The following is an 18,918-nucleotide window of genomic DNA, read 5'->3' on the forward strand; positions in this document are numbered from 1 at the left end:
CATTTTTGTCACAATGCTAATGACTAGGGAGTATAATAAGAGACCATAAAAAAATTATGGACTCAGAGTTAATACAACTAGTCTCTGATTAGATGCCCATTTATATTTCTTATGTCAATTTGTATACGTACTAGTCTTGCAAGTTGGTGTATAGAACTGAACAATGCATACATGTTTAATCAAATTAACCGGGCTTAGAATTAAGAGATCAGCTTCAAAAATAACAGAGAGAGAGAGAGAGCGAGATTAGTTTAAAATTACTGATCTTAGTAAGGGGTTATAATTCGTCTACGTCGTGTATGGTCTATTAGTATAGTACAACAGCATAAATTATAAAGTGTACAGTTTGGTGCAAGAGCTTTTAGGAACGTTTGCCAAGTTGGTGGAGATTATTCAACGTTGTGGGGAACAAATCTGTAACTAGAATTGGCTAGAAACCTGCTAGGTTTGACTTGAATAAGCACGGTTTAAGAACAAATGATGGTGGGATTCAGTTGCCAAGTTGTAGGAGTAACTTGTTCACTGTGTCTACAAAAAGCCCCAATGGGGCTGTCCACGGTCTTACGGATATGTGGGCTTTCGATGGGCTGTATTGAGCTGATTTTTGTAATTCCATTTTTGACTACAAATACAAGAATCCTTACGGATTAAATTACAACCAAAAAGATTTTTCTTTATTCCAGTTTTATCTTTAATTCCATGTCATCACATTATCCTTGAGAACGATGTGTAATGTCCACGTGTCAGATCTCAAGAGGAGGGAAACGATTTTTGTTTAACCCAAAACATCTATCACCTCTTTTCTTAGCCGAGCAAATTACAAAACAATCTAAAGAACTCACTCTTTCCTGTCGGAACAACAATACGAAGCAAAAAAAAAAGAAAAAAAAAATCCCAGAGATGTCGATGATGTCAGCGTCTTCGGCGTTTGTTTTGACGGCTAACGTCACGGCGGCCACCGGCCCTTCGTCTTCCAGGAACTCAGTGTCTTTCTTACCGATGAGAAGGGCTGGTTCTAGACTTGTAGTCAGAGCAGCCGACGAGGCCGCTCCGGGAACATCTTCTTCAGAAGGTGCACCAGCAACTGACGTGGCTCCGGCTGGAGCTGCTGCCACCAAACCCAAACCGCCTCCGATCGGCCCTAAGAGAGGGTCCAAGGTCAGCTAACCTAAACCATCTTTGCATCTACTACTAACATGTGTTATGCATAAATTGTATTGGAGTTACTTTGATATTTTAGAAGTTACATGTTATAGTCCGATATTTAAATAATCAGTTGGGGGGTTCGTAGGTCAAGATCCTAAGGAGAGAATCCTACTGGTTCAAGAACGTTGGAGCAGTTGTGGCCGTTGATCAGGTAACAACACATTGTAGTCTCCAGTTAATTAACGATCTAAGTGTCATATATACATTTCATCATGGGTTTTGTATAATTTTCTTACCTGGTTGGTTGGTTACAAACGTGCAGGATCCGAAGACTCGGTACCCTGTTGTGGTCCGGTTCGCGAAAGTGAATTACGCCAACATATCGACCAACAACTACGCATTGGACGAGGTTGAAGAAGTCAAAGCTTAAAAAATGAGAGCTGAAAAACAATTGTGTGTTGGTTTAATGTTTATACCATTCTATCTGTCTGTAACTCGACTTATGTACCGACAAGTTTTACCATTATTTAATTCTCGAGTCAGAAAACAATTACATCACCGGTGGATTCATCATCTCTCAGCTCATGGTTAACTCTTTAACCATGTCATGTCTATGCGAGAACACTCGTATTAAATCGTTAAGTTGAGATATTTATCATCTTCTTTAAGGTTAAACTAAGCCTTGTCATTTGCTTTCTGGATTACTTTGGAGATCACTAAATTACTTACATGATAAATGTATTTATTTGAATGATGTTCAATGTGTAAACATAAAAATGAGGTTCAATGTTTACAAAAGAGAGAAAAGAAGTTAAAACTCCTCCAAGCTCCATATGCAAAAATCTCCAAAAAAAAAAACAATTTCATCATTTCCTCTCAAGTCTGTTCGGTTTTACCGTTGGCTTCAGCTAACATCAGCTCCAGTTCTCCTTTCCTGTTCAGCTTCACTGTATCTGTAGTACAATAACAAGAAGAAGATAATACAGAGAACTGAGGTGAAATCGTTCCCAAAAAGTTGGACAAAATACCGGGGATCCCAGAGAAGTAGAATAAAATATTCTCATTGAATGTGTAGTGACGAAACCAAGAAAGCAAGAGAGAGAGAGAGAGAGATGGAAGGTACCTGTGCAGCCACCAATGTGCTTGCCTCCTGATCATTAGGACAAACGATTATAGACTGTTATGTGTTGTCATGAACTTAAACTATACTCATTGTCCAATTCTTTAAGGGGCATTCAAAGGGCTTCGTATTCAAGTAAATGAAGAGATGTGATGATCGGTTACAAACAAGTTTAAAACCACTTACCTACGAACACATTAGGAACAGTGCGTTGCCCAGTAAGTCTTTCCAGTACCTTCTGCAGTTGTGGCCCTTGTGGACCTGAAAAATGAGCCAGAGAAGATTCAAAGTTAGGGATAAAAGAATCTGAATGCATTGATAATGATATGAACTAAAATTCAAAAAACCAAAACCAATTGAAAAAATTGAGCCTAAAGCGCAAATACTAATGGGATACTTCCAAGTCCTAACGACTAGTATCTAAAGCCAATGATATATCCTCCTATTAATTTTCAATAATCAAATCGATACATCACTCTAAGCTGACCAATGTATGAATGAATATATCTATTTTTATAAGAAAAATGAAAACATACCGAGTTGATCCAATTCAATCACAAGTGGCTGAACACCAATTCTCTTGAACAGTGTCTTCACTTCAGAACAGTATCTTCAATCAACAACAATTTTTTTTGTAACAATTAAGCAAAACAATCACATAATTTGTGTGTTTAGCAGAAACATTACAAGAAGTGAAACACGTACGGGCACCAAGTTTTGGAGTAAACAACGACAGTGTTATCATTCACAGTTTTCTTCACGCTCTCCTCCATTCTCGATCCGAAGGAAGAAGATGAATCAGCCGAAGACATGGCTCGAACAGAACATGTCTGCTTTAGACATCTCTTGAAAGGAGACCCCACGGAGTTTCTGATGCCGACGCTTATCAGAGACACCGAGTAAGAAGATGAAGAAGAGACTGGAAGGAAACGAATCTAGAGGCGACGATGCAAGTTTCAATGTGTTCAATGCTGTGACTGCCATGGCTACTTTTCTGACCCCTTGGATTCTCGGAAAGCCAGACAGATTCTTGGAACTTATTGTTTGAGTGGTACTTGTTGTCTCTCTTGTGACTTTTGTCCTTTTTCTTTCTTGCGGAACTTATTACGATCATACTCACTGGGCCTTTGTTATAATTCATGGGCTTTACTGTTGTACAATTTTGTTCTGTTTAATTCATGGTTCTATACACTAATGGGCGGGCCTTACAGCCTTCAATACATTCCCGCGTGCACACTTCTTAAGTTTTTTTTCTTGCTTTTTTGTTTATTGGGGTTCTATCTTAATCTATCTATACTATTATTTGCGAAGTGATTTTTCGATACCGAGCTCCCACGTTAAAAGTTAGAGTGATTAATATCGATACTATCCTTAAATGAATAAAAGTATATAATTAAAGTAAAAATAAAAAACGAAAATTAATTTATTTAATTAGATAATTGATTAAAATTAATAATAATAAGATTTATCCAAAATCTAAAAATATTATGAAATATAAATATAATTCCTATATGTATGTTGTGTTGTTATCTGAATTTGTTTTTAAAAATATAAAGTTGAAAACATAAATTATATAACTTAATATTAATCAAATAAATTTTTAAATTTTATATAATTGAAAATATAATATTAAGCTAAAAATAAAAACGAAAATTAATTTATTTAATTATATAATTGATTAAAATTAATAATAGTAAGATTTATCCAAAATTAAACAATATTTTAAAATATAAATATATTTCCTATATGTATGTTGTTATCTGAATTTGTTTTTAAAATAAAAAAGTTGAAAACATAAATTATATAACTAAATATTAATCAAATAATTTTTTTAAATTTTATATAATTGAAAAGAGAATATTAAGTGACTTTTAAGATTTATTTCTATATAATAAATATGTGTACAAAGAAATTTTCAAAAAAAAATTATAATTAAAATGTAAGCATTTTCAAACGAAATAGAATAATAATTTATTATCATAGTCTTTTAGTTAGTAACACATATATTAATGAGTAATTATAAAATATTTAGTAATTATGATTTAATATAATAAAACCCAAACATAAAAAAGAATCTAATCTTTATGAAATCAGATAACTCATTAAAACTGATATAATAAAAATCTTATTAAAAGAAAAAAGATAATTCATATACATATTTTGTTATTATCCAAGAATATCTTTAGTAAAGATTAAACAATTATTTATATATATATATATATATATATATATATATAATATATATATATTATCATCTAAAAAGAATATCTTTCAATCATAAATAAAATTAGTTGCAAAAATATATAGTTAAAATATTTCTAGTATATATATAAAAGTTTTCAATAAATTAACGAATATAATGAATATATATTTTAATAAATAAGTTTCATATATAAATAATTTGATATTTTGTTAAAACTTAAAGATCATAACCAATAACTTATCATGCTATTTAGTTGGTAATTGTAAAATGATTAAGTCCGCTTGAGCGGACACAACACCTAGTTCTTAATATATACTAAACATCTTATTTTTATACTTATTTTTATAATACCTTCATTTTAAACGTTTTATTTTTTCTATAATTTCATACTATCAAAAATATATAATCTTTTAGGGTTTGCTTATATATTTTTTTGACGAATGTTTATGAAAAACAAAATTGAATTGAACGTCTACTTAGCTAGATGACCCATGTAAATTATGTCATTATTAAAAAACTGACCCTCTTAAAAGATTATCCTACCTCCGCCACTGGTATGTAGCCATTCGAACATTGTAGTGTATTTGAAAATTGAACCTATTATGTTTTGGCAAGCTAGCCAGCAAATCAGATAAATTATTTATTGCTGTTCTTTTCTTTCCATCGAATTCTTGTAATTTTTACACTGCCAATACAATCTTTACCAAAGTTCTTTTGGCAAGTTTTATAGTTTTATTTTGTACTGGCTTTCAAAAGTGTTTTATGGAGTAGTTGTTAATCGTCGTGTGTGTTGTAGCTAAATGATATTTGTATTTAATTGCGAGTGTAAACTTTCTATAATCCCATGTTCATATCTACTGACTATTGTATGTGATTTCTGCATGTGGATCAGTTGGACTTTGGTTCGGATGCTTTATCTGAGGTGAAATTTGCCAAAAGAAAATATATTTACCAGAAAAGATGCTCACCACCACAATAAGTCGAACGTTTTGGCGACACAACTACTAAATCCAAAAATTTTGTCGTTTACGCTAAGATGCCAATAAAAAAAAAAAAAATCGTGGGAAAGTTGTGATTTTAAAGAAACAACTCATCTATGGACCTACCTTGATAAGATCATGTGGGGACTTTTTGACTAGTTGTAACGTCATGGGTTCGAATTATTTCATTGTTTCTCAATTTGTTATTTGTCTATATCCCACCAACATCTTCTTCATTCATTTATAGCTCAAAATCTTTGTTCTACTGACATTCATCTACATATAGTATATCTGAACACATTTGATATGTAAATGATATATATTAAATATTATATTAATGCACACACACAAAGATAACCCACTTTATCAATAAAAATTGTATCATAAACGGGCTAGAAGAATTGGTAAGTATCCTTACTTGTTCAAGTTCTTGTGTTGTCCCTGTCCATCCCATGTTTACAAAAGTATATTCAAGACTGGCACAATTGCACAAATGAAATGCATTAAAATTCGGGGTATATTATCATACCCGATTCAACTATATATTTCCGGTATTAGAAATAATGTGTAAAATTATAGTTTAAGACGTCCTATACAAATTTTAGGTGTTGAATACAAGTTTTAGGTTGAACTTAAATATCAAAAACCACATGTATAATTTGTTTAGTATATCCCTTCTGCACCTATCACTTCCGAGACCTGATTTTCTGGATATTTTCATATTCTCTTAAGATGATCAAGATTGAGAATAAGAGAGTAAAAATGAATGCTCATTAATTTAAGTGAGGAAGAGTTATATACATGTGAATCACTTTGTACACTAAACCAACTATTTCACTATATTAAATCATGTAAAGTAGAATATAATATGAATAATATTATTGTGTTGTGATTAATATGAGAATACAAGACACATATATAAAACGTTAACATTAACATAATATTGACACTAAATAATATTAACTTTCCTAACCACTTAATGGAAATATGCTAAGAATATCTTGAAGTTAACTTGTTCTTCAAGTCTATCCTTTTATTTTCCCAGTATATTTCTAATAGCTATATACACTATTAGATATCTATAAAAAATCTGGAAGAGCTGAATTGAATGTAGTCTCGGAACTAAAATGCTCACACAAACATGGGCGCGACAGTGATTCATTCGAAAGTTTACCCATATCCCAATGGTTAAAACCATGTACGTTTGAATTATTACTATTCACATATATGTTTAGGGCATGAGCAGTGAGAGTCTCTCCTCCCATCTCTCATCATCAAAATAAAATAAAACAAAAAATAGAACAATAAAAAAGAAGTAAGGAAAAGACAAGGGATGTCAGTTTAAAAAAAAAAAAAAAGACAAGGGACGTACCTTGAAAAAGAAACGTCCAAACAGTAATGTGAGAGACTTTTCTCATATGTGTCGGTTCATTTTTATTTTAACTTAAAATTTATTCAAATTACTTAATAATGATAATATAATAAATGTAAAATATTTAAGGTAGATACTCTACCACTAAAAATGCTCTTAGAGTAAATACCAAATTTGAGAAACTAAATTTTTATATCGAAGTAGACAAAGTTATAAAAACCCCTTCATGAACTAGTTGGAGAAGTCATCCATACTCGTATAATCTATTAGAGCACTCTCAACGCTGAAAACCCAATTTAGGTTTTAAAAACTTTTTTTTTCATTTTTTTTGTTAAAAAAAAATTAAAATTGCACCAATCGTGAGTCGCCACGAATGGTGGAATCCACCAACAGTGCCAAAAACCTACAGCCAAAATCTCTTTTTTGACGACGATTTGCCTTGGTTTTCTCCTTTTTGTGGGCCCCTCACCTCTAAAAACCTGAGTTGTTGATGCTCTTAGTTTTTTTTGGTGAGTATTTGCAGCATTGTAATTTAGAGGAGCCTCTTACCTAGAAAACTAATAAAATAATTAAAAATAGGAGAGAATGAGAGTAAAAAGGGAGGATAATCTCTTCTTCAAAGGACTGTCTTATAATTTAAAAAGACTCAAAAGCATGTGTCTGTATTTTATTGACACACTCCTATTCTAACTTTATATTTTAGTCACATAATTTATTTACTTTTCAAAATTAATATAATAATAAAAAGGTACCCTGCTTGAGAAGCTAAACACTAATGATGCTCTTAATCGTCGGACTTGTAAAATATGAGTTACTTAAATTGGACTTTTAAACATTGCGCGTGGTAATATGAAGTGCTTGTTGGTTTCTTCTTTCTTGTGTTTAGTGTAGAGGAGTATCTTTCATTTTCTACAATTGAGGTAGTTCATCTAACAGACATAGGCATGTGAGAGGAACAAACCCTAGTTTTTTTTTTTGCAGACTTTGGTAATTTGTATGGTGGACAATATGGGCCCTTGAACATGAGTGAATTTTTCATTGGAGAATTTGTGACCATTCCCATGTGTTACCACCCTTTTACTCTTTGTCATTGTTAGCCTCAAATCAAATCTCACCTCATATTGATCAGTATATACCTACCTTGTTATATTCAAATCAAGTAATCAACATTAGGAGTGTCAATTAGGGTCTAAACCGACTATCTGATTGTATTCAGTTATACAAACAGTTTTAGATTTAGTCTTTTTTATCCAAACGGTAATCTGTCACGAATAAAATAATCCCAAATGGTAGCTAAAATTTCGGAAAAGATGTAATCGACTGTTTTGGTTAATTGGAAAGTCAAGACTAAACCGAAATATACACAAACATGTTAAAGATGTAGTCGAAAATGTCAAATTGATAAGATGCATGACAACTTTAATTTAAACCAAAGTCGTATAAAATCTTTCTACGCAACAAAAAAAAATGCAAATGACATTGAGTGCAAGTCGACGCATATCTACCTATACTTGATAGATTCCTAGCTAGCTAGGTGATGATGCCCTATCTGGCTCTAATGTAAAGAAAATTGATCAGAGGAATATTATGTGTGAATGTGAGGTGACAAGTGACGAATATGGCAAAGACAAAGAAGAAAGCAAAAAGAGTAATGGTCACTTGAAATCAACATTTCCGTGTAGTTTCTAAATTGGTAACATGAGGTGAGGGTACATGTGAGACTAGATGATGATCTCCATGGCCTTTGAAATAGACTTCACGTAATACTGTATATGGTCATAATCATCAAAATTCCCACTTCCAAGATATTATAGACATATCCAGTTCAAGTATTTTGGCGGAACTTTGAATTTACTACTTATGGAGCTAGGTTCCCTTTTTCTTTAATCGATATATTGTGAATAAAATATGTTGACGTCTATCTGAAAACATCTTTAGGTGTAAATGATTCAATACTAAGGTATCAAAAAAAATTATATTCCTCCTCCAATTAAATATCACTTTGTCATTTTTTACACAGATTAGAAGTGATGAAAATATACCTAAGTTATTATTAATTATACATTTTTGACCAATATTATTTGAGATAATTAAAATTATTTATAAAATCAATACAATTTACAATTAATTTTCAGCTAAAGATAAATATGATTTGCATTGAAATTGTAAAGTGATATTTTTTGTATAACAAAAAAAAATTATGAAATAGAGGGAGTATGAAAATTTTAATAAAAAATGCTACTATCTTTATTTTCCATCAAAGATGATAATGATTTTCCAATATAAAAAGGATAATATATACCAGCAAGAAAATGTATAGAAAGACTGAAATGCGTACAAACTCCACATATCGATAATAATTCTAATAATATATGTACAAATGTTGTGGTTGAAAATAGTTTGAACTTTGAACTGATGGCTTTCTTTCAAAAAAAAAAAAAGAACTGATGGCTTTATCCTTTGAGGCTTTGGCGTTGGACATAGGCCGATCTACATCTGATGTGACATTGAAAGATCTCTTTTATTAATGGATCTAAATGAAAAATGGACCCAACACATGTGGGTTTTATTGTCTTCAGAAATCGTATTTACTTTTTTTCTTCTGTTTTTTTCCTAAGAAATTCTTCAACATATAAATTGAAATTCTTTTTTGGACTACGGAAATCCGTGCTTTAGAATTTCGGCTAAATAAATTATTTAATTTAGACTCTTTTTTGTCTGAAAATTGTTGATATCAATATATTTTAAAAGAAATCTCTAAACTACCATTGTCGATGTTTTATATTTATTTCAAAATTATCAAAATATTATATCTTAAAAAGTACTATATAATACATCACCATGAATATGTGATTTGGTTTAAACGTACTCTAACTTTCCTTAGTTTTTAAACAATAACTATTATATAACAAAACTGGTAAATATACAGATCATGCACTTGATAATAAGTAGACTGCATTGATCAAAAACAAATGAGTGGAATGATCTAATTATATAAGTTTAGATTTTTGGGTTTGAGACCGAATCCAATTTTAGAGTGAATCAGCCTTAATTAGATATACTAACTTCTGGTATCATTTAGGAACATCAGGGTACTCATGTCACGTTTATACACATTGCATACATGTTTATTAATTAGCCAGTGGCTATAGTTTAGTTATAGTATGCTGTGATATTGGTCAACGTTGGACACTGTTTTCTTTTTTTCTCTTTTTTAACGGGCCTTTTTTAACATTGTTTTCTACTCTGTTTTACAATAAGTGACAATAAGTATCATTTTATGCTTTTATATTTTGTTTCGAAATAAGTGTTATACTATATTCTAATACAATTTTGTACATTAGATTTATATTTTACTTTTTTGAATAACCAATAAATTTTTATTTAAACCATTTTCATTTAATTAATCATGTATTAAATAAAAATATATTAGTGTATTATACAATTTTTTTAATCTTCGTAAAAAATGTCAACGTGGCACTTACTAAAAAAAATGAAATATTAAGAGGGCTATCAAATAAATAAATTACACAGTTTTTTTGGGAAGGTAAAAATAACTTCGATTGAAGAAAACATAGTTACCTAATTAAAAGAATGTACATATTTTCCTTCCGTGCAAAGCGGAAAATCGATGCATGAACCACGACATTAAAAATTGCATTAATGACTCAAATCGAATGTAAAGTGGGAAATTAATTATACGTTCTGTTATTAGGTTGTTATTAGGTTTAATAACCTAATTAGTTAACTCCAACCCACGTAACATAAAAATACTTAGCTATCACATGCATGTAAACAGACTTTTAGTTGCTTTAATTTAAAATTGTTAAAAGAATCGTATTAACTAGTTTGAAATTTGCTTTTACTAATCTGTGCATATGTAATGAAGATACTTCTGCCTTCTGGCTAAATAATATGCCCATGAGTTTAGTCAAGCAGCTGTGTGTAGTTAATCAAAGTGTTTGGCAAATAGGAAGTAAGGAATGGGGACAGCAGAATCACCAGTGTAATCTGCTAATTAACATTGTTCGCCTCACAGGATTAATTAGATTTCTTCTTCACTGGAATCCTACAATCTATGTAGACGCGATACACCGTTGGTTCAGTCGGTCAACAGTACCTCTTCATTCATTCTTCTTCTTGTTTTGGCCGTAGTTATGATTTGTTTCTACAGTTTTGATTCTAATCGTTCTTTGGTTTTTAGTAAATAAAACTAACATTTCAAATATTGCCAACTTCGAATTTGACGTGAAGCCTGCATTTTTAAAAAAAAACTAGAGTCATGTTTGTAGTAAAATTCGAACCGTGACTTCGAAAACTAATCCTGAGGTCAAAGGCAGATTGTTCAAAACCCTTTCTTAACAATGGAAAAGATGGTAAGCCCTTTTGTCAAAAAAAAAAAACAATGGAAAAGATGGTAAACTGAAATTAAGACTTGATGAAAAATAAGATAGCTTGACATAAGCAGATGAAAAGTAAGATAGCTTGAGATAACAATGGAAAAGATGGTAAGCTGAAATTAAAACTTTTTTTTACTTTTATAAATATTAGAAAATTGTATACAATATAAGTGTCAAAACTATGCAAATTAGGACAAACAAATCAAATCAAAGAAATGTAAAAGAAAAAAAAGGCCACATCATCCTCTGTTTACACAAAACGCCCAAACACAACAAGTGGAGGAGGTAACAAAAAAACAAACACACACAACACCCTTTGATTCACTTTGGGTCTTCTTCAGAGAGGGCTCTTCTTCTTTACTTCTCTATCTCTGTCCTAAAACTATAAATCATTCTCCTAGCATCAGAACTGTTGAGAGATACATCTTCGAAGACTACCCGTCGAGCGTTTTGTGGGTTGCTTTGTTTCTAGTTTCCAAACAGAGCCTATGTCTTGTGCGATGTTTACCGCGTCCATTGACGCACCTGAGAGCCCTCTCCTTGTAAACCCAACCGCATATAACCCGGTCCTTCCCTTCCAACCGCTGTTTCCAATCGCTGTTTTCGGGAAACCATTCTTTGCAAAGAACTCACTCTCCTATAAACAAACAAACAAACACAATCAGTACATATGAAAGAAAAAACAGAGAACCGGTTTGGTTCGACCAACCCGGTTATCAAAATTTAAAAACTTTTTGTTCTGTTTTCTCACCTGTAGCCAGTAAGGGACGTTGCTGCGATAACCAGTAGCGAGTACAACCGAGTCGACGTCGAGTTGCTCTCCATTAACAAGCTCGACTCTGTTTCCGTTAAACCTTTTGACTCCAGGGACCACATCAATATTTCCCGACCGGATCTTCTCTAAAGCCCCGATGTCAAGAACCGGTGTTTTCCCTTTCGCGCTCTTTAGCTCCATCGGACCCATCTCTGGTCGTTTCAAACCGTATCTCTCGATGTTTCCAAGCACGAACCAACACAAAACCAACAGTATCTTGTCCACGAGCCATAACGGAAACCACTTCAGCATCTTCATCGCAAGCTCAAACGTAGACTTCCCCATTATTTCTCTCGGCATCACATGAACCTGAATTTTTTTAAAAATGTAAAACTTTGTTCAGATATTTGATTTTAAATTTCATATTTTTTTTTTATTATAAAAACGTTTTAATGTTTTAAATGACTTACGGAGCTTCTAACGACCATGGAAGGCTTAGCGAGATGATTAGCAAGATCAAGAGAAACCTCCATGCCGGAGTTTCCACAACCAACGACCAACACTTTCTTCCCGGCGAACTTCTCGCCGGACTTGTAATCGCAAGCATGGATCACCTCTCCGGTAAACTCAGAAAGCCCTTCGATCTCCGGCATCACCCTCTCCGCATTCTCTCCCGTGGCCACCACAAGCCACCGGCAGATATACTCCACCTCCGTCCGAGTCGACTCAGCGCCGGACACGGTCTTGACTCGCCACAGCCCGCTCGTCTCGTCGAACCTTGCGGTCTGCACGCACTCGTTGAACTTAGGGCTGATCCCGAACCGCGAGGCGTAAGACTCGAGATAGTCGATGAACTGCCGCTTCGTCGGGTACTCCGGGAAGCTCTCCGGGAAGGGCATTTTCGGTAATTGGCAGAACTGCTTGGGGAGGTGAAGCTTGAGACGATCGTACGTTCTTTTTTGCCACAGTGAAGCGATGCAGTCTGCTCTCTCGAGAACCACGAAAGGAACGTTCTGCTCCCTGAGACAGGCGGCTGTGGCTAAACCGGACGGTCCTGCTCCGACGATGACCGGTCCGTTGACCCAAATGCACCGGTTAGTTGCTGCTTCTTGATCATGATCTATCAAACGAAACATATTCTCCATTTTTTCTTTTAAAATTTTCTTTAACGAGTTTTTTAGAAGTTGAAGGTTTGTAGAGGGAGATAGAAGCAATGGTTTTGAACTTGGAATGAAGATAGTGTTTGGAGGTTATGATCCTTATATAGAAAGGAGATACCATGTGGCGTTGAATATTTTTCCCAAGACGATATTTATTTTATTAGTATAATAATCATACTTTATTTTAGCTAAAAATAATAGCTGACTATTTGTGATTGGTTAGAGTTGGAGTACATTGGTTATGATTTTTTTTTTATAATAAACAAATTAGCTAATGGTGTGTGACGGTTGAGCACTTGTAATAAACAGTGGTAATGCTTGACGACGAAGTAATATTTCTACCGACCATTCTTATGTGTTACTTATTACACATCTGTTAATTTAAGATTATACAAGTTATAAATTTAACAAATAAACTAGAGCATTCTGATAGAATAAAAGTCTTAATTAAGTAACTTTTGGTAAGGCGATAGAAATGGAAGTGATGGAATTAGGGAGCAACGATGGTGACTCGTCTTTGATTGGAACTGATTCTCGTAGGACCCCACAAGAGGAAGCCACGTGGGGAAGTAGATGATGACGTGGACTGGACGGCCACGTGGAGAGGATGAGGAGCCAAGCTGTTTGGTATGTGGAACCAAACGACTAAAACCACATCAAGCCCATTCCCTGCCATTAAGCTTCTCCACTATTATTATTTTTTTTGGTCCCGCCATCTCCACAATTTTCATTTTTTTCAAAAGATATGAAATTATTATTTAAAATAATATGTTATTCTTATTTCTTATAATGTTTTGGAAACATACATAGTAGATAATACTGATATTTTCGCAATACGTAATGATATGTACAGAAAATGTGATTATAACATCATATCGATACATCTATCTTATTAAAAGACAGAAGTACCTTTTGGTTTTGTTTGATAACATAAATTGCAGAATCCATAAAAATTAGATTGTTGTTTGAACAGAAAGATAACATATATTTTGGGCTTATGTTTTAAAGAAACTGTTGCTATAGAATTGTGCCATATTATTTAGTTTGCTATTAAAATCCATTTTGATAACTAGATTATTTATTAATACATTGTAATTATTTGTTGTTTATTATAGTTATTGATATTTATAGTTTATATATAATACGTAGGTAAAAATATATTTCTCTCAAATAAATTTTTTTGTCCATTAATACGATAGATACATTATTAATTTTAAAATTACATTTTTCTATGTTATAGTTACAATATCAAATAAACAATGCAAAAATATATATACACTAAGTTATTAGTATTTTTTGTTTTACAAGTACATTAAATACAATAAAATTATATGATATCGAAAAACGTGGACCATATTTTATAAAATCCAATAATTTTCAATTTGGTATAAGTTGATAAAAATTTTACAAGTTAAAGCAAATACACGTCCAGTCGGGCGAGTCATGATCTAGTTCTCTACTTATACTATAAACATCCAAATTAAAGATTAGGTACATTATTACAGAAGTTAGAGTTTTTTTTTTTTTTTCTTTTTTTACAGAAGTTAGAGTATTCTCTACTTATACTATAAACATCCAAATTAAAGATTAGGTACATTATTACAGAAGTTAGAGTATCCACTTAAGTTCTTACAAATTTCTCAAAACTAACATGAAAAAAAAATTGGTAAAAATATAGCAAAATGTTATTTGATTACCTATAAACTTTTGAATGTAACTAGATACAACATCTTTAATGTATTTTTTTTCTTCAAAAAAACATCTTTAATGTATTATTCTATTCTTTTTAAAATAGAATCTATAATGAAGCTTAAGTTGTAGAGTAAGAAGTAAAAATGGTTACACTGTGTTGCTCAAAAAAATTGTTACACTGTTTCACTTTTAAAATAATCCATTTTTACTTTATTACATAATGAAAATAAAGTGGAACTGAATTTTTTTTTACTTTAAACTCTATTTTAGAAAAGAAATGGAATATGACTGAAGATGCTATAAAAGAGGTAAATTTCAGAAAACAAAAATCTTAAGTATCTATACATATTTTGTAAGGTTTATCAAACTATAGAAGTGTCGACATCTCCAAAATTTTGTATAATTTTTCATATTTAAAATTAAATTAGGCAATAGAATCCATCAAAATAAAATATGTGAGGTTAAGGAAGGCACTATTAACTTTAATAAAGTAGGAATAACACGATTTGAGCTTTTGTAACTGGCTAACCTATGCTAGCCAAGTGATGTGATGGTGACTAACTTAGTTGCAATGATAAGATCTTTTTTTTCTCTTCATTGGAACTTGAAATCACAATTGTAAAGTGCGTTTAACAAAGTACACCAAAAAAGGCACTCGTATTGGTGGCTATGAGTTAAGTTTTTGAGTTTATCAAAAGAAAAAGCTATTTGCGTTTAAAAAATATTGGATCCCACCAAAACCCACTAGATGGGATTGTGGAAGGGAAGAAACCTAAAATTAGAGATGTAAAGCCATGTGCACGGAACCTTGGTTTCCATGGAGCTTTCTCTTCTTTTCATGTCACAACATTTTGGAAGCTTTGAGTTTGGCATTTCTATATATACATACGAGAATGTACAAAATAACCGATGTACACTCATTTTAATGCTATTTACTTCAGCAGGTTAAAACAGTGTTATTTCATCGCTGTCGGATTGAATTTTAAATCTCGTCTAGAAAAGAGATTCACTCTAGTTAAACTGATCCTGATCCTTGGTTCGGAAAGACTAAATATACATAGTACTTCACGGTTTTAAACAATACACTCACCTTTTATATAAAGAATATTAAGCAGTTTGGGATATGGGTCACTAGAAAAGCTTATTAGGTATTAATCAGTGAATTATCATCGTGCATGAGTCACGACCACTTAGATAAAAGAAACGTACCAAACACTTTTATTGTTATTACACTATTAATGTGTTAATTCGATATTAACCACTTATTGAGAAAGCCTTTATTATTTATGTGATAGAGAGGGCGAAAGAGTGTTTCCCTCACGAATGTCGATCCCTTTATTGTACGATTTTTTTGTATACTTATTTTTGGTTTTTGTCGTTGGATGTTTGTAATGACTTCGCGTTATTTCATATGCCAACTATCCGTTGTATGTTCTATTTTACTTTAGGGAAAATAAGTTAAACAACACTAGCTTAGTAGAAAACTCATATCTTCGAGCTGTAAAAGAAAAGGAAAGTCAGGCATTCAATAGTATATATTATAACGAATAAATAAATGTTATACTTTTTTTTTTCCTTCCAAATCAGGATATCATTTCCAAATAACACTCTTCTGGGTCAGAGTTTACACATTGGACTCAAGCTAGGAAAGGATAGAAATTTTAAAAACAGACAGAAAACGGAAATTTAGAATAATAATGAGAAACTTTTGTGAAGCAGGTGATGAAAATCTTCTCAAGCTTGGAATCTGTCAAACTATGTGGACAGGTAAGTCTTTTGTCGTCTGCGAGGAGCTGTAGTGGTGAGTGTGTTTTCCCTGTCAAGAGCAAGAAGCTTTGCCCTAATCTGAAGATGTATCTCTTTAACTATCAGCCATGTTGGCTTATTCAAACCAGAGTGGAGCCGAGAGTTTCTCTCCTTCCAAATGAAATAGACCGCAGCTTGGAAAACTAACTTCAAGATAGATTTAATCTCTTTGCGCAAAGGGACTGAGGTTAGCCAAAGTACAATCTCTTCCAGTTGCGTAGGAAGATGAAGTCTGAGCTTTGATAGCAGAATTCTCCACACCGAGTGTGAGAATTGACACTCGAAGAACAGATGAATAGATGTCTCTACTGCGCGACCACACAGGAGACACTCCTCAGGAACAACCAGACCCCATAATCTCAGCCTGTCACGAGTCAGCATTCGTCCTTTCAGAAGAATCCACACAATAAACGAGTGCTTGGGATTTTTTTTGCTGAACCATACCACCTTGTGCCAAGCTACCAATGGTGGAGTAGGGTTCAAGGAAATTCAAGTTAGTGATGTAGAAAAAACTGAAGGCCACCGAATTTCTCCACAAATAATAATCGGGATCCAAAAAGTTTATATTTGAGACAGTACTTGGCAAAGCTTGACGAAGCCTTAGCAGCGTTGGGTTCCTAGATCGCGTAGAACTCCATGCTCCTGCCACTACAGCCTCAGCAACCGAAGAATCAATAGAAATGCCAGAGACCTGAGGTCCAAGCTCTCCAATAACATCAATTAGAGATCCCAGTCCTGTCCAATTATCGAACCAAAAGGACGCTATTGAACCAGAGTTTACATGACATAGAATGCGAGGTTTTGCTGCCAGATCACGAAGCTTCATAAGGCGTCTCCATATCCAGCAACCCACAATAAATGTTATACTTTGCATTCAAAGCCTTTTATGTTGGTTGTAAAACATAATTTCTCCAATTTTGAAAGACCTTTCTCTCTCAGTTATGAAGAAGTCGTACTGTAATTTTGTTCTACGATGTCTTTAAATCTAACACAAATATTTGATAATGTTTGTGAAATATCCACAGTCATAAATCATTTCTTCCGCCAAAGTGTAGTTACCATAACTTCATTTAAGTTATGTTATCATTGGGATATCACTGATCAAAAAATTAGATTGCTATGTTATTTGCAATCATGCTTTCAAATGGAGAAAATATGATATATAATAGTTTTTTTTTTGATATATAATAGTTTCATTTATGCATTTTTAAGAATTTGTAGTCCATTGATAGTGGAGGGCACGCGGGAGAAGTAAAAATTGAACAAATGATTTTTTAAATAATTTTAACGAAATTGGTAGCAAATGACTTAGGGCTGGCTATATGTTTGAACTTAAAATTAAAGAATTAAAACGAGTTAAGTTTAGTATCTCAAAGTACTAAAGTAAACAAATATGAACGATAATCGATTAAGTGGTCACGCGGAAGGAGAAAAGGAGAAATATGATATCATTGAAAAGGAATCGCTTCATTACAATTAGGCGTAAAGTGCAAACTGCAGCTCATTCGCCGCAGAAAGTTTTAAATTTTACTTAATTAGTTGTAATCATAAAAAGCTATACTATCCATTATATAAGTATATATACATTGCTTCTTTTCCTACAAATGGCGGTGCACTTCTATCTCAAATTCGAAGTATTACTATATTATGGTATAACCTTTACGGTTGGTACGTATTAAGTTATTCCAGAATACTCTTACAAAAAAAAAGTATATACTCTTCTTTTGGATTTTGAAGTCGTCTTTAATTCATTTTATTAAATATCTATACTCCACTTTCATGGAAAATTCATATCAAAAGATTTCATTCATGTTTAAATCAATTTTTTCATAAAACTCGAAGTTATAACTACATAAAATTGCAGCCTCTATTTTATTATTAATTTTTGAGATGGATCTTAAGTTATTTAAATATTATTAGTAATATTTAGGAAATAAACAAAATCAAAGCACCAATATATAACAGTACACATAGAACATATTTACAGTCACATACTATATTTTATAGTTTAAAGCTAAATAATCATACATATATAATATATGCAAAACAAAATGTTATATCAAAATAAAAATTATCAAAACTTCTGAATATTTAAACATTTGTGTATTTTATCAACTATGCACAAAATAATAATTTAGGATTACGCTCAGAGAATAATTGTAAAGAGGGGGCCATTCCCGAGATTAGTTCAGCTTTCCCTGATTATCAACTGATTTATACAATGATGAAAGAACTCTTTTGAGAAAAATAAAAAAAAAAGAATCTTTTTGTTTATTATTGCATGT

At 32.4% G+C, this 18,918-nt stretch overlaps 3 protein-coding genes and 1 pseudogene across 3 annotated transcripts; 1 reads left to right on the forward strand and 3 right to left on the reverse strand.

Moving 5' to 3' along the window:
• Positions 1 to 822: 822 nt before the first annotated feature.
• On the forward strand, positions 823 to 1,704 carry LOC108835209 (photosystem I reaction center subunit IV A, chloroplastic-like). The gene is made up of 3 exons (XM_018608491.2): positions 823 to 1,158; positions 1,292 to 1,357; positions 1,469 to 1,704. Exons 1-3 carry the CDS (start codon positions 901 to 903, stop codon positions 1,574 to 1,576), a joined length of 432 nt encoding a protein of 143 aa, XP_018463993.1. The 5' UTR covers positions 823 to 900; the 3' UTR covers positions 1,577 to 1,704.
• A 163-nt stretch (positions 1,705 to 1,867) lies between these two features.
• On the reverse strand, positions 1,868 to 3,326 carry LOC108835211 (glutaredoxin-C5, chloroplastic-like; annotated as a pseudogene).
• Positions 3,327 to 11,341: 8,015 nt separating this feature from the next.
• On the reverse strand, positions 11,342 to 13,222 carry LOC130501772 (probable indole-3-pyruvate monooxygenase YUCCA8). Its single transcript, XM_056996602.1, has 3 exons — positions 12,446 to 13,222; positions 11,973 to 12,344; positions 11,342 to 11,858 (listed from the first exon to the last, which is right to left on the reverse strand). Exons 1-3 carry the CDS (start codon positions 13,118 to 13,120, stop codon positions 11,625 to 11,627), a joined length of 1,281 nt encoding a protein of 426 aa, XP_056852582.1. The 5' UTR covers positions 13,121 to 13,222; the 3' UTR covers positions 11,342 to 11,624.
• Positions 13,223 to 16,582: 3,360 nt separating this feature from the next.
• Positions 16,583 to 17,459, reverse strand: LOC130501773 (uncharacterized). The gene is made up of 2 exons (XM_056996603.1): positions 17,213 to 17,459; positions 16,583 to 17,019 (listed from the first exon to the last, which is right to left on the reverse strand). The coding sequence occupies exons 1-2, from the start codon at positions 17,457 to 17,459 to the stop codon at positions 16,583 to 16,585; spliced, it is 684 nt and encodes a 227-aa protein (XP_056852583.1).
• Between the last annotated feature and the right edge of the window lie 1,459 nt (positions 17,460 to 18,918).

This window comes from Raphanus sativus, unplaced genomic scaffold (assembly GCF_000801105.2).
Source record: "Raphanus sativus cultivar WK10039 unplaced genomic scaffold, ASM80110v3 Scaffold0281, whole genome shotgun sequence".
Taxonomy (NCBI): Eukaryota; Viridiplantae; Streptophyta; class Magnoliopsida; order Brassicales; family Brassicaceae; genus Raphanus; species Raphanus sativus.